This window comes from Chelonia mydas, chromosome 2, assembly GCF_015237465.2.
Source record: "Chelonia mydas isolate rCheMyd1 chromosome 2, rCheMyd1.pri.v2, whole genome shotgun sequence".
Lineage (NCBI taxonomy): Eukaryota > Metazoa > Chordata > Testudines > Cheloniidae > Chelonia > Chelonia mydas.
In genome coordinates, this window is record NC_057850.1 from 254,151,124 (window position 1) to 254,164,450 (window position 13,327).

General features: G+C 43.1%; 1 protein-coding gene across 10 annotated transcripts in view; it reads right to left on the reverse strand.

Moving 5' to 3' along the window:
- Positions 1-13,327, reverse strand: part of LOC102939338 (meiosis-specific coiled-coil domain-containing protein MEIOC) — a 41,379-nt gene that overhangs the window by 16,609 nt on the left and 11,443 nt on the right. For 8 of the 10 annotated variants that reach the window (XM_037891232.1, XM_037891233.1, XM_037891231.2 and 5 more), the window contains exons 3-4: positions 6,399-6,565; positions 654-755 (exon numbers count right to left, since the gene is read on the reverse strand). In XM_037891232.1, the coding sequence (XP_037747160.1) occupies positions 654-755; positions 6,399-6,565 (269 nt within the window). Of the gene's footprint in view, positions 1-653; positions 758-964; positions 1,172-6,398; positions 6,566-13,327 lie in introns of those variants that run through there. The other 2 variants (XM_037891236.1, XM_043541680.1) reach the window with 2 other exon arrangements.

The window sequence follows — 13,327 nt, forward strand, 5'->3', positions numbered from 1 at the left end:
CTGGCCTCCAACTGAAGAATTTTGCCATAGCATTTGGTAAGATGCCTTTTCCACTCAACTAAAACAAATGCGAACGGTATTATAATGTTTTTTTTTTAATAGCCTTGTGTATATATCGTTAAAACCCCCACTATAAAACCTTCTACATTTGTCTTAGTTGTGTGAAAAAGGCTGCCTATGCTACAGCAAAATTCTTCAGTTGGAGGCCATTTACTCAAAATGATTTAGCTGCAATGATCAATCAGTTCAAAATCCTAAGATTTTTATAGTATCTAGAAATACAAATATATTTCAGAATGATCTGAATTATGAGCTACCTTTACCTTCAGAGATATCCACAGTCATAATAATAAAGTTACTCTTAATAAAACTAAAGTAACGAAAGACATGCATTTCTCTTTCCAGTTGCCATCTGCTGGTAGAAGGATGAACAGAAGACTGCCTTGCTACTTTAGTTTATTCCAAGTAAGTACTAGTAACAGATCTTTCCCATTTAACTTGATGATAGCTTATTTAAATATCTTAAAACTCAGTACTATGTCAGACAACACATAAGTTGTCTTGTCAAAGGTCTACTGTTATGTAAAATATACAAAACTTACTTTAAAATGTAAGACATACAACACCATGCAAGTTTTCAGTATAGAACTTACCAATCTGTAACAGGTTCTGGCTTGTTTGGCTCCTCTAGGATGCTCGACACTAACCCAAACATATCTGGGCCATTGCCAGAGTAAGACAGATTTATCTGTGCCCTGAAAAATAAAACACAGACAAATATGATCCTGTCTTCAGGAGAAAAAGCCACCAATGAAGAGAAAACACACAAAAGTTTACCTTCTGATTTCTTTAGCAGTAACATATAAATATAGGAGGAGGAGAAAAGGAAGCTTCCTCACCCACCAAAAATTAATGCAATAATGTTCCTTGCAGATGAGAAGCTAAGTATTATCTTCTATCATACCTTTGATGTTAAACACATATTTGAGTAACTAGCATGTTTTAAAGCATCAGGATCATGGCCCCTTGTGCAGATCTCAGCCCTCATGCACAAAGCATTGTTTTTGGTTTCTAGAATGTTTACAGGGGAATGGGAAGGAAAGAAGATGGATGGATGGGATGTCATCTGCCTCCTTGTCACCTTTTCCTCCCTCTTCCCCAGAACAGCCATCTGTGGAGATAAGAGTGGGTGGGGACTGAGCAGACATGAAGTGGGTTGCAACACTCCTGTGAAGAGTGGGAGGAACAACACCCAACATCCTCCAACCAGCTCCATGAAAATTACTACAAAAGGATACATAGGAATTGCGATACTGGATCAGACCTAAAGTCAATCTAATCCAGAATCTTGTCTCTGACAGTGGCCAGCACCAAATATAACAAGATGTAATAACTCTACTGTGTTCTGCGCCCCCGCACTCCCAACTTTAGGTCTGACTGTGATCTATAATAGTCCGAGATTGGTTTAATGTCTGTTCCACCAATTTTTAACCTAATTATAACTCTGGATATTCTTGATATCTGTGTTAAGTATCCAATCCTTTTTTTAATCTTGTTAAATTCTTGCCTCAACAACTTTCTGTGGTAGCGACTTCCACAGCTTAATTACACATTGTGGGAAATATTTCTTTTTTGGCCACTTAATCCTCAACCTGGCCTACACCTAAACTTAGGTCAATGTAGCTATGTTGCTTAGAGGTTTGAAAAAAAGTCACACTCCTGAAAAACATAACTAAGCCGACCTAAGCCCTAGTATAGACACCAACTAGGTCATAGGAAAAATTCTTCTGTCAACCAAGCTACTACCTCTCAAGGGAGTGGATTTAAAAAAAAAGAACCTTTCCATCACTGTAGAAAGTATCTACACCACAGCAGCGCAGGTTCAGCTGTAATATTTGCAATGTAGACATAGCCCTTTGCTTCCTAGCTCCTCCTCAGATTTTGATCTGTAACAATACTTCGCCTCTCAGTCCATGACTACTTTGTTTTTTTTATTGAGGGACCTGGTCAAAGGCTTTTTTGGTAGTTCAGATAAACATCAACTGTTTCTCCTTTATCCACTACCTCACTGACATGTTCAAAGAATTGTAAGACATTAATGAGACATTTTCCTTTGTAGAAACCATGCTGGTTAAACCCTATCATATCATGATCTTTCAGACATTTTGTTTTCCCTTTTAAATGATCATTTCAATAAATTTGCCAGGTACAGATGCAAAGCTTTGTGAACTATAATTCCAGTCACCCACAGACCCTTTTTAAAATATATGTACAAATTTGCTGCCCTCCACTCCTGTGGAACAGTGGCTAATTTAGATACCACTCAAGCTAGCTTTGATACCTGGAAACATACTGGAACAAATTATTAAACAATCCCACTGTAAGCTCCTAGAGGATAATAGGGTTATAAGTAACAGCCTACATGGAGTTGTCAAGAATGAATCATGCCATATTAACCTAATTTCCATTTTTGACAGGGTTATTGGCCAAGAGGATAGGGGGAAGTTATAGGTGTGAGATATCTTGATTTTATTACGGCTTTTGACACAGTCCCACAGGACATTCTCATAAGCAAACTAGGGAAATGATTAAATTACTATAAAGTGGGTAAAAAACTGGTTGAAAGACCATACTCAAAGAGTAATCAATGGTTCTGTGTCAAACTAAGGGATGTATGTAGTGCCTACAGAGCTTTGTCCTGGGTCTGCTGCTACTCAATATTTTCACTAATGACTTGGATAGTAGAGTGAAGAGTATGCTTATAAAATCTGAAGATGCCACCAAGATGGGAGGGATTGCTAACACTTTGGAGGGCAGGATTAGAATTCAAAATACTGACAAATTGAAGAATTGGTCTGGAATCAGAAAGATGAAATCCAATAAAGACAAGTGCAAATTACTATACTTGAGAATAAAAAAAGAGCAATAACACCTACAAAATGGGGAATCACTGGCTATGCAGTAGTACAGCTGAAAAGGATCAGGGGGTTACAAAGGACCAGAAATTGAATATAAGACAACAACATGATGCAGTTGCTATAAAGGTTAATATTCTGGGGTAGTATAAAAGACACAGTAGGTAATTGTCCCACTCTACTCAGCATTGGTGAGGCCCCAGGTGGAGTACTGTCTCCAGGTTAGGGCACCACGCTTTAAGAAAGATGTGGACAAATTGGAGAGAGTACAGAGGAGAGCAACAAAAACAATAAGAATTTTAGAAAACCTGATATACGAGGAAAGGTTAAAAAAACTGGGCATGTTTAGTCTCAAGAAAAAAAGACTGACAGGAAGGTCTAATAACAGTCTTCAAAAACATTGAGGGCTGTTATAAAGAGGGTGGTGATCAACTGTTGTAAGCGAGACACAAGAAGTAATTCTTCTACTCTACTCCCTGCTAATAATGGCCTCAACTGGAGTACTGTGTCCAGGTCTGGGTGCCACATTTCAGGAAAGATATGGACAAATTGGAGAAAGTCCAGAGAAGAGCAAAGGTTTAGCAAACATGCATATGAGGGAAGATTGAAAAAAATGGGTTTAGTTTGAAGAAGAGAAAACAGAGGGGGGACATAACCGTTTTCGAAAAAAAGGTTGTTACAAGGAGGAGGGTGAAAAATTGTTCTTGTGAACCTCTGCGGATAGGACAAGAAGCAATGGGCTTAAATTGCAGCAAGGGAGGTTTAGGTTGGACATTAGGAAAAACTTCCTGTCAGGGTGGTTAAGCATTGGAACAAATTGCCTAGAGAGGTTGTGGAGGTTTTTAAGAACAGGTTAGACAAACACCTGTCAGGAATGGTTTGTTATGTAGTCCTGCCTTTAGTGTAGGGGACTGGACAAGATGACCTATTGAGGTCCCTTTCAGTCCTACATTTCTGTCATTCTTCCCAATATTCTCACCAGTGAAGACTGATTTTAAAAAAATCATTTAGCTTCTCAGCAATGCCTTTATCTTCCTTAATCTCTCCCTTTAATCCAGTGAGTGACATCATCTGGAGTTCTTCACTCCCCACACAAGAAGACTCTTGGAAACACCTGAGGAACAAAGACTAAACTGGGGGAAGTGCTGGACCCAGGCTAAAGGGATTTCTAGCCTGTGAATAAAAGACCTGGGGATTCCAAGCTGTAAAGCAAGTGCTGCTTGCCCCTTAAGAATCTGCAGCTTGCTTGTATCATTTCTCCGGGTGAGAATCTGCTAATTCATATCAAATCTATTTAGTATATTAAGGTTAGTTTGCGTTTTTTAGTTATTTGCTAGGTAATCTGCTTTAATCTGTTTGCTAGCATTTATAATCTATCTTTTGCAGTTAAACTTGTTTTTGTTTTAATCTAAACCGGTGAGCTTTGACTGGAGTGCTCGGGGAAAATCTCTGCTTGGTTACCACAAGTGTGCATTGTTCTCTTCACATTGAGGGAGAGGTGGACCTGGTATTAAACCCATATACTGGCCAGATTTGACCATGGCAGGACGGTACTGCTCTGGTGTCCCAGGCTGGGAAGCTGGTGGTTAGAGAGCCTGCGTGTAACTGCAGCTGGGCGTGTCCCTACCTGGGTGAAATGCTGGTGGAAGTGTGGGAGTGGGTCTGCAGCTTGCCACAGCAGCACAGTGTGAGAGGGAGCCTAGGCTTGTGGGTACTTAGTGGGACCCCAGTTCCAGGTGACACCCCGGGGGGAACCCATCACAGCACCTATTCTTTCTTAGGCTTCCTATTTCTGATGTAGTGAGTTACAAATACTAAAATGAGATATTTATATTGAAAATGCAGATGATGTCATCATGGGTATCAAGTGCCAATAAATTACTGTGGTAGTTAGCATAATACAACCCCGAAGTAAGAATGCATGCCATAGACAACACCGGGAATAGAGATGGAAAGAGCACAGGGGGAGGGAGGGAGAGGTCTGCATTTATATAACTTCTCTGATTGTTAACAGCTGCCTATATATTTCTAAAGCTACCATAAAGATACACTAAATATTTCAACAGATGCACATATTTATCTTAAGATGACTAAGATAAATGTGAGATAGCATGAGTGCGCTCATTTAAATGTCCAGTATATAAGGGGAAAGGAAATAGAACAGGGTAACAGGAATATGAAAGAAAATAGAAGTAGACAAAAAGAAGGGGTAATACAGGGCCAGACTAGCCTAACAGCAGGCAGCTGCAGCAACAGTTTCATAAGCCTACTGAATGACTAGGGTAGGAAAGATTAGATGGGAAAAGTAGCCCAGGCCTAGGAGAGTAGCCCAGGACCAGAGTGCAGACTGTGGCGTCCATTAAAAACTTTAATTTAATAGCTAACATGATTCCTGTCTATTGATACTTAATATAGGCTGCCCACCTTGATGGGAGAGAAAGTGGATCAAGTAAACCATGTTGAGATTGGAACATCCCATATTTCAGATCTCTTCTGCCACTAATAAAAAGTTGCTCAATGGCTATCCTACACCACTGGTTGAGCTAGTAAATTTTAATTACAATGTAACAAAATCATCTAGCAGCGCTAAATCTGTGATGCAAGTAGTAAGTGAGGGCCCTCAGGGCTGCACAGGCATCTCTGGTGAGTTATGTAAACAGAGGGAGAGAGAGACTAGACTAGACTAGACTAGACTAGTGGTTTTCAACCTTTCCTGACTACTGTACCCCTTTCAGGAGTCTGATTTGTCTTGTGTACCCCAAGTTTCACCTCACTTAAAAACTACTTGCTTACAAAATCAGACATAAAAATACAGAAGTGTCACAGCATACTATTACTGAAAAACTGCTTACTTTCTAATTTTGTCTGTATGAAATTTTAGTTTGTATGGACTTTGCTAGTGCTTTTTATGTAGCCTGTTGTAAATCTAGGCAAATATCTAGGTGAGTTAATGTACCCCCTGGAAGACCTCTGCATACCCCTGGTTAAGACTATAAATCCCAGAAAGCTGGCATATGCATGCTTATGATACGGGTGGTGGAGAAGTTCCACACACATATGTCCCCTAACCTTCATCCATTTGTACCGTTCAGTAACAAGAGGAAGAAACTGGCATTCACTGTACCCCTGCTGTACAGAAAACAGCTCCCTCTGTCACCAAAAAGAGCCATAATGACGTGATGTAACAAGGAAACTTTTTCAAAAGGTAAATATTTGTCATTATACAAAGATCAAGATTTGTCTGATACTTGACTTTCCCATTACGTTCCCTAATAAGGAAATCTTAGGTCACATATTAAAAAAGTATAACCATGATTTCCAAAGTTATTTGATAAATACTACTCAATGCGGGTAATTTATTGGCCATGAGTTTCTGTAGTTATCCCATAACTTCTTCCTTTCAGTACTCAAACACTCCTACCCAATTAAACTTTCAGTCTTACAGAAAACAGCAAACAGCATAAGATTATACTTATTTAATACCTTTTTTTGGTGCAGTCTTGTAAAGAAGTTGCTGTGTTGGTATCATCTCCACACACAGACCAATTACTATATAACCGGGATGATTCCAGGGGTGGTGGTGTACTTGTGATCCCTCCTAACAACGGGGAGAATAACTGAGTGTCCATTTTTTGTTTCTTGCCGTTTACCTAAATTGAAAAGAGAGTGAACAGTTTTAAAATGTGAACAGTTTATGTAGGTGAACAATAAAGGGCACCTCTTTTGAAAAAAAGGAAGTTTGTTTGTTTTTTAAAAGAGGTAATATTTTTTCTTTCTGAAAACTTTGTTTCTGCAAATCCATACCTATGATTTTTTTTAAAAATCAGATGTGTTATTTAAATCGGATTTTTCTTTTTAAAAATAAACCTATTTAGAATTAAATTTGAAATTGTGACAACTTATGTTAAGGCCTAAACTTAGTATAATCTATCAAAATTAATTAACTAAATAATATTCAAGCAGCACATGTTTATGCTGAAATTTTAACGAAAGTCAAACCACTGAACTGGTGGAATTCACTGTGCTAAGCACCTGGAAGTGCATCTGTTGAAGTGTTAACCAGATTTTGATAACAGAAGCCACTTACACAGCTGCAGAGAGAATATTTTCTTTATTTCAGTTTATTCAACTAGTTCGTTAAATGACTACTTCACTGAAAGTTGAGAAATGGATTCAGAATTTAAGAAAAGAAAAAAGGCAGGAAAACTTGCTTTCCTTTCCAGGCTATGCATAAAAACTAGGTGAGAAAGGACGAGAGCTATGGTTTCTAAAATCTAAAGGAAATGGTAACCAGAAACAATCAGTTCAATTAACTACCTACAGATAATACTTCCTTTGTTTATCAAATCAGGTTTAAATGCAGAATATATTTTGATAAAGTTACATTTTAAAAAGTATGCAGCACATTTAAAGGTAGCTTTACTTAACCAAAGATAATTTTAAAATGCTGTTTGGGGCATCGTAATTCAACTCCAGTTTTCATCCTAATGGAGCTTGACACAAATCACAAGTAAAAATAAGCATGGGGCATGCCACAACTCTTCAGCTGGCTCAAGGGTACTCTCACCGATTGGCATGGCCAAACAGACTTGAGAGACTGGATGCAGAATATCAAATAATTTGAGAGAGCTTTCCTGAATGACTTTGAGGAGTATATCTAAGGTCTCCACCATCATTTTAAAGGAGGTCCTGACTTGCCTTGAAGTTAGGCTGTGGAAGGAGCAGATGGTGCTATAGCCTTATTTGGTGACGAAAATAAACTAGCCAAAGGAATGCGTTGGTCCCTCATTGTCCTCCATGAGGTTCCTGTTCAACTTCCTGGACGAGCTGCGGTCAGAGAGTTACCTTAGATGGTTCTTTAGGAAGAGGTGATCTATTCTCAGACATGAATCTAGATGAATAAGAAGCAGGAAAATGTTGAGGATTCCATACTGACCTGCATTCCAAGACTGTATTCCATACAGGAAAGGCAGATAATGCCACAGGATGTAAGGTGCCTGAAACCTGTCAGAAGTATGGGATCTATGACAAGAAGGACTCCTTCTTAGATCTCTTTCAGGAACCAGTCTAGGAGAGCGAGGAGAAAATCTACAAGAAGCACTTCTACGGTCATAAAATGAAGATACAGACTAGCAGAACTCCATCCAGAATGGTACATACTATCTGAGGGGTTGTAACAGACTGTGGAGATCTAGACTCTAGTTATTGAAAAATAGATATTGGTACCACAGATAACTGTCTCAGGGAGATTCTTTCATAATCAATACCTTTGGTTCCCATACCAGAAGGGACTTGAATCCAGTAGATATTAGAGAATATCAAAGACAGGAGATTCTGGTATTGGAGTGATCACTATTATCCTAGAGGTTGTAAAGGCAGCATGCATTGAGAGAGGAATCAGTACCAAGGCAGACTGAGCTCCATGGCACCAGTGTGGATGTCTCAGTAAATTGGGATCTTTTTATTAAGGTGTGGTACTGAAGAATCTGTGGCAGACAGCACCAATGGTATCAGTACCGAAGAAGTAGTATTGGTCACTGAGAACTGTCAACACAGTACCAAGTGGAAGAAGGCCTTCCCTAGTCCCTGAAGACTCACGGTGCTGATCAGATTTGGAAGGAACGAGCTTGGAGACATCAGAGCAATGGCTGGTGCCAAGGACAGTGACCAGTGCCAAACACCATCTGAAGATCTCTGCTCCTTCCTATCTTGAGCAGGAAGAGTCAGACTGACTGACCTGAAGAGGACTGAAGAGAAGGCTCAGCATGTTTTTGAGAAGCATGAGGTCTCTTAGAGCCGTAGGCATGCTATCCAATATGAGTAGCATTGCTGGTAGCTGAAGCACTACCAGAAACCAGCTTTAAAACAGCAGATTGATTTTGATGAGGGACTTCAAATTTGGGAAAACTCCTCACTGACCTTTCCATCAGAAACATTTTTCAAAGGGTATCTATAGCTCCCTGCATGCACATAGAAAAAGATTTGGATACTGAACATTTGTCCGTAATAGTTCCCCTAAACAAAAAAAAAAGGCACTTAGTATGTCCATTATTTGCAGGCACAGGTGATTCACAGGCAGTGCAGATTTTAAAGCCCAAAGACAGTGTCAGCCATCAGACTTGCACCTCAATACCAGGGGAGACTCGAACAAAAAAATACATTTTGCCTTTTTTTGGGGGTGGGGTGGGGTGGCCAATGGGCACTAAATAAAAACGTATAGGCTACGAAGAACAGTAGTTAACTCACTACGTAACTATCCTAAACAACCTAAGAAACTACAGGGAGGCAAAAGGACACAATGTAGCTCTGTCTTGCTGCCATTAGCAGCAAGAAGGAATTGAGTGGCAGCTGGGGCTGCTCCACTCTTTATATCCTTGGGAGGGGCATGAGGGAGTACAGGATGCATGAGCAGCCCCAATGAATACAGCTGGATAAAAGATTCTGGGCTTGCACACATGGGGTACACACACCTACAGTGGGATTCAGCTGCTTTGAATTTCTCTATTAGATCCTCAAGAAACCAGAACACTAAAGCCCTGCTTGTTGCAAGACCTAGGCCTCAGTTTGATTTGGTGGTAACCACCATACCTTTTTCTTAGTAGGTCTCTCTTCCCCACTCTGACCCAATCAGATAAATGTAGCTTGGCAGAAAAGGCACTTAACCTGAATGGACTGGACAACATTTTGATGTTATAGGGCACTTTAATAAAGAAAGAAATGGTTACTAACTTTTCGTAACTGTTGTTCTTCGAGATATGTTGCTCATGTCCATTCCAGGCTAGTTATGTGCACGCTACATGCAGAGTTGCAGGAGATTTTCCCCTTAGTGGTATCCGTAGGGCCAGCTCTAGCATCCCCTGGAGCCTTGCGAACATGAGCCGGTGGCACCCCTTATACCGGTTCCGCACTCTCTCAGTTCCTTCTTGCAGGTAATGCCAACAGAGGATAGGAGAGTGGGTCAGGGAATGGACATGAGCAACGCTTCTCGAAGAACAACTGTTACGAAAGATTAGGAACCATTTTTTCTTCTTCGAGTGCTTGCTCATGTCCAGTCCATACTAGGTGACTCACAAGCAGTATCCCCGGAGGTGGGCTCCAAGTTCATGTATGTGCCGATCACAACACTGCTCTCCCGAAACTAGCATCGTCACGGGCCTGTTGGGTGACGGCATAGTGGGATGCGAAGGTCTGAATTGATGACCACATTGCGGCCCTGTAGATATCCTGGATTGGTATCTGCACGAGGAACACTGCTGATGAAGACTGGACTCTTGTAGAATGAGCTGTCATGATAGCCGGAGGTGGAACGTTCACCAGTTCATAGCAAGCTCGGATGCAGGCGGTTATCCAGGACAAGATTCTTTGGGATGACACCGGTAGACCTTTCATCCTGTTCACCACGGCCATGAAAACTGCGTAGACTTGCAGAAAGGCTTAGTTCTTTCAATATAGAAGGCTAAGGCCCATCTAACATTTAACGTATGTAGTCGACAATCCACAGCGGTGCTGTGAGGCTTCGGAAATAAAACAGGCAGAAAAATGTCCTCGTTGTTACGAACTGCAACACCATCTTTGGAAGGAAGGCCAGGTGGGGGCGCAGCTGGACCTTGTCTTTGAAGAACACTGTATACGGGGGTTCTGAAGTCAAAGCTTTGATTTCAGAGACCTTTCTGGCCGAGGTAATCACCACTAGGAAGGCAACCTTCCACAAGAGGAGTAGGAAAGAACAAGAAGCTAACGGCTCAAAGGGGAGACCCGGGAGCCTTGAGAGGGCCAGGTTTAAGTCCCATGGGGGAATCAGGGCACAAACCTGTGTGTAGACCTTTCTAAGCCCTTGAGGAACCTGATCATCATCTCATGGGAGAAGATTGATCTGCCCCGGACCAGAGGATGGAAAGCTGAGATGGCTGCCAAGTGAACGTTGATTGAAGACAGTCAGACTCTGGTGCTTCAGGTGGATCAAATACTCCAAGAGGAACTGCAGCGAGGGCTGAGATGGAGAAAGATTCCACTCACAGTCCCACAAGTGAAACGTTTCCCCTCAGTCAAGTAGGTAGCCCTGGTGGAGTGTTTCCTGCTACCTAGCAAGACTTGCTGGACCTGCTTCGAGCAGGCCTGCTCCTCGGAGTTTAGCCACACAGAAGCCACACCATCAGGTGTAAGGAGGCGAGGTTTGCGTGAAGCAACCGGTCTTGGTCCTGTGAAATCAAGTCCGGATGTCATGGGAGCTCTAACAGAGTTGCCACCAAGAGGTCCAGAAGTGTGCCGAACCAAAGCTGGCGTGGCTATGCCGGAGCTATCAAGATAACCTTCGCCTTGTCCCTCTTTTAGGAGGACCTTGTGAACCCCAAGGGGATCAGTGAAAAGGCAAACAGCAGCCTGCCCACCCACGAGGGCAGGAAGGCGTCTGACAGAGAGCCCTCGCTGAGTCTGTGCAGTGAGCAGAACCTGAGGCATTTCCTGTTCTGTCTGGTGGCAAACAGGTCCACCTGGAGAGTCCCCCACTTCTGGAAGATAGCACTGACTACCTCTGGGTGAAGGGACCACTCGGGATGAAAGGAAAAGGACCCGCTGAGTTGATCGGCCAACGCATTCTGTTCTCTGGGAAGGTGTTCCGCCTCGAGGCGGACGGCGTGGTTCACGTACAAGTCCCACAGACGGAGGGCCTCCTGACACAGGCCTGAGGAGCAAGTTTCCCCCTTGCCTGTTGACATAAAATAATCAAGGCTGTGTTGTCCATCGAGACCTGCACAACCTTGCTGGACAGCTGGGGAAAAAACACCTAGCAGGCCAAATGTATCGCCCTGAGTTTAGCGCTTCCTGGGACCAGAGCCCTTGGATCCTGAGCCATGGTGGGCTCCCCACCGAGTTCTGATGTGTCCGTAACCAAGGTGTCTGATGGATACGGGCCAGCAAAGGGCACCCATTTTATAACCGAATGCGGGTCTACCCATTAAGTCAGAGATGCTAAGGCAGTTGATGGGATTGTGAGAACTGAGTCCAAGTGGTGTCTGCCCAGGGAATAGATCGATGCCAGCCACATCTGTAGGGGTCTGAGGTGTAACCTCACATATTGCACCACGTAAATACACACTGCCATGTGACCTAGCAGCCTGAGGCATACCTGGGCACTCATAAAGTGGATGAGCTGTGATGTGGGCAATTAGATCTGACATAGTTTGGAACCGGGCTTCTGGTAGAAAGGCCCTGGCCTGGGTAGAGTTGAGCACTGCCCCATAAGCTCTACTATTTGCATTGGGACTAGCACTGATTTCTATTTGCTTACTAACAGGCCCAACAGGTGGCCTGTATTATGCCAACGCTGTGCTGAACCTGAGCTTGCAAATGGCCTTTGATCAGCCAATCATCGAGGTACGGGTAGATTCGTACACCTCGACGTCCCAGGTAAGTTGCAACCATCACCATATACTTTGTAAAGGTCTGTGGGACAGCTGACAGGCTGAAGGGGAATGCAGTGAACTGCTAGTGGCACTGGCCCACCACAAACTGAAGGAATCTTCTGTGTCCATGGAAGATGGAAATGTGGAAATAAGCATCCTTGAGATCAAGGGTGACATACCACTCTCCCAGATCCAGAGAGGGAAGGATGGAAGACAGGGAGACCACGCGGAACCTCAGTTTCTTGAGATATTTGTCGAGGCAACACAGGTCCAGGATGGGATGCAGGCCCCCCTTGGCCTTCAGGATTAGGAAACATCAGGAGTAGAACCCCTTCCCTCTCAAGTCTCGAGGAACTTCCTCTACTGTTATGTACTGTAGCATGTTATGTGACACCATGCAGTACAGAAGGGAAACAGGAGGTCCAAAAACAAAAGAGGGGGATGGATCCTGACTCAGGTCTGTTATACTGTCCTCAGGCATACCCTCAAAAGGCCTGCCTGGACTCACTGGGTATCTACTTGAGCCCTTCTGGGAGGCTGAGGTGGAAGGTAGGGCCTGGTGACGCCTGTAGCCCTTTCCTTTCTTCTTACAGGAATCATGTCTGGGAGGCCCCGAGAATCTGGGAGGCTGTTGAGGCTGGAAATGCTTCCTGGAGGCCGGGGGAGTGTACAGAGCGAAGTGTAGCCCTTGAATCTTTGAGACCACACAGCTTGGAGTCCATCTGTTCAGAGAACAGAGTGGTGCCCTCGAAGGGGAGGTCCTGGACCAACTGCAGCACCTCACGCGAGAGGCCCGATAACTGGAGCCACAAACAGTGTCTCATGGTGACCGCATACGCCATTGTTCTGGCCGCCGAGTTGGCTGCATCCAGAGCTGCCTGTAAGGAAGCTCTGGCCACAGTCTTGCCCTCCTCCAGGATGGCCATGAACTCGTGCCTCGACTCCTGCTGCGGAGAGTCTCTGAACTTGGCTATCGAGTCCCACAAGTTAAAATCATACCCCCAAGCAACA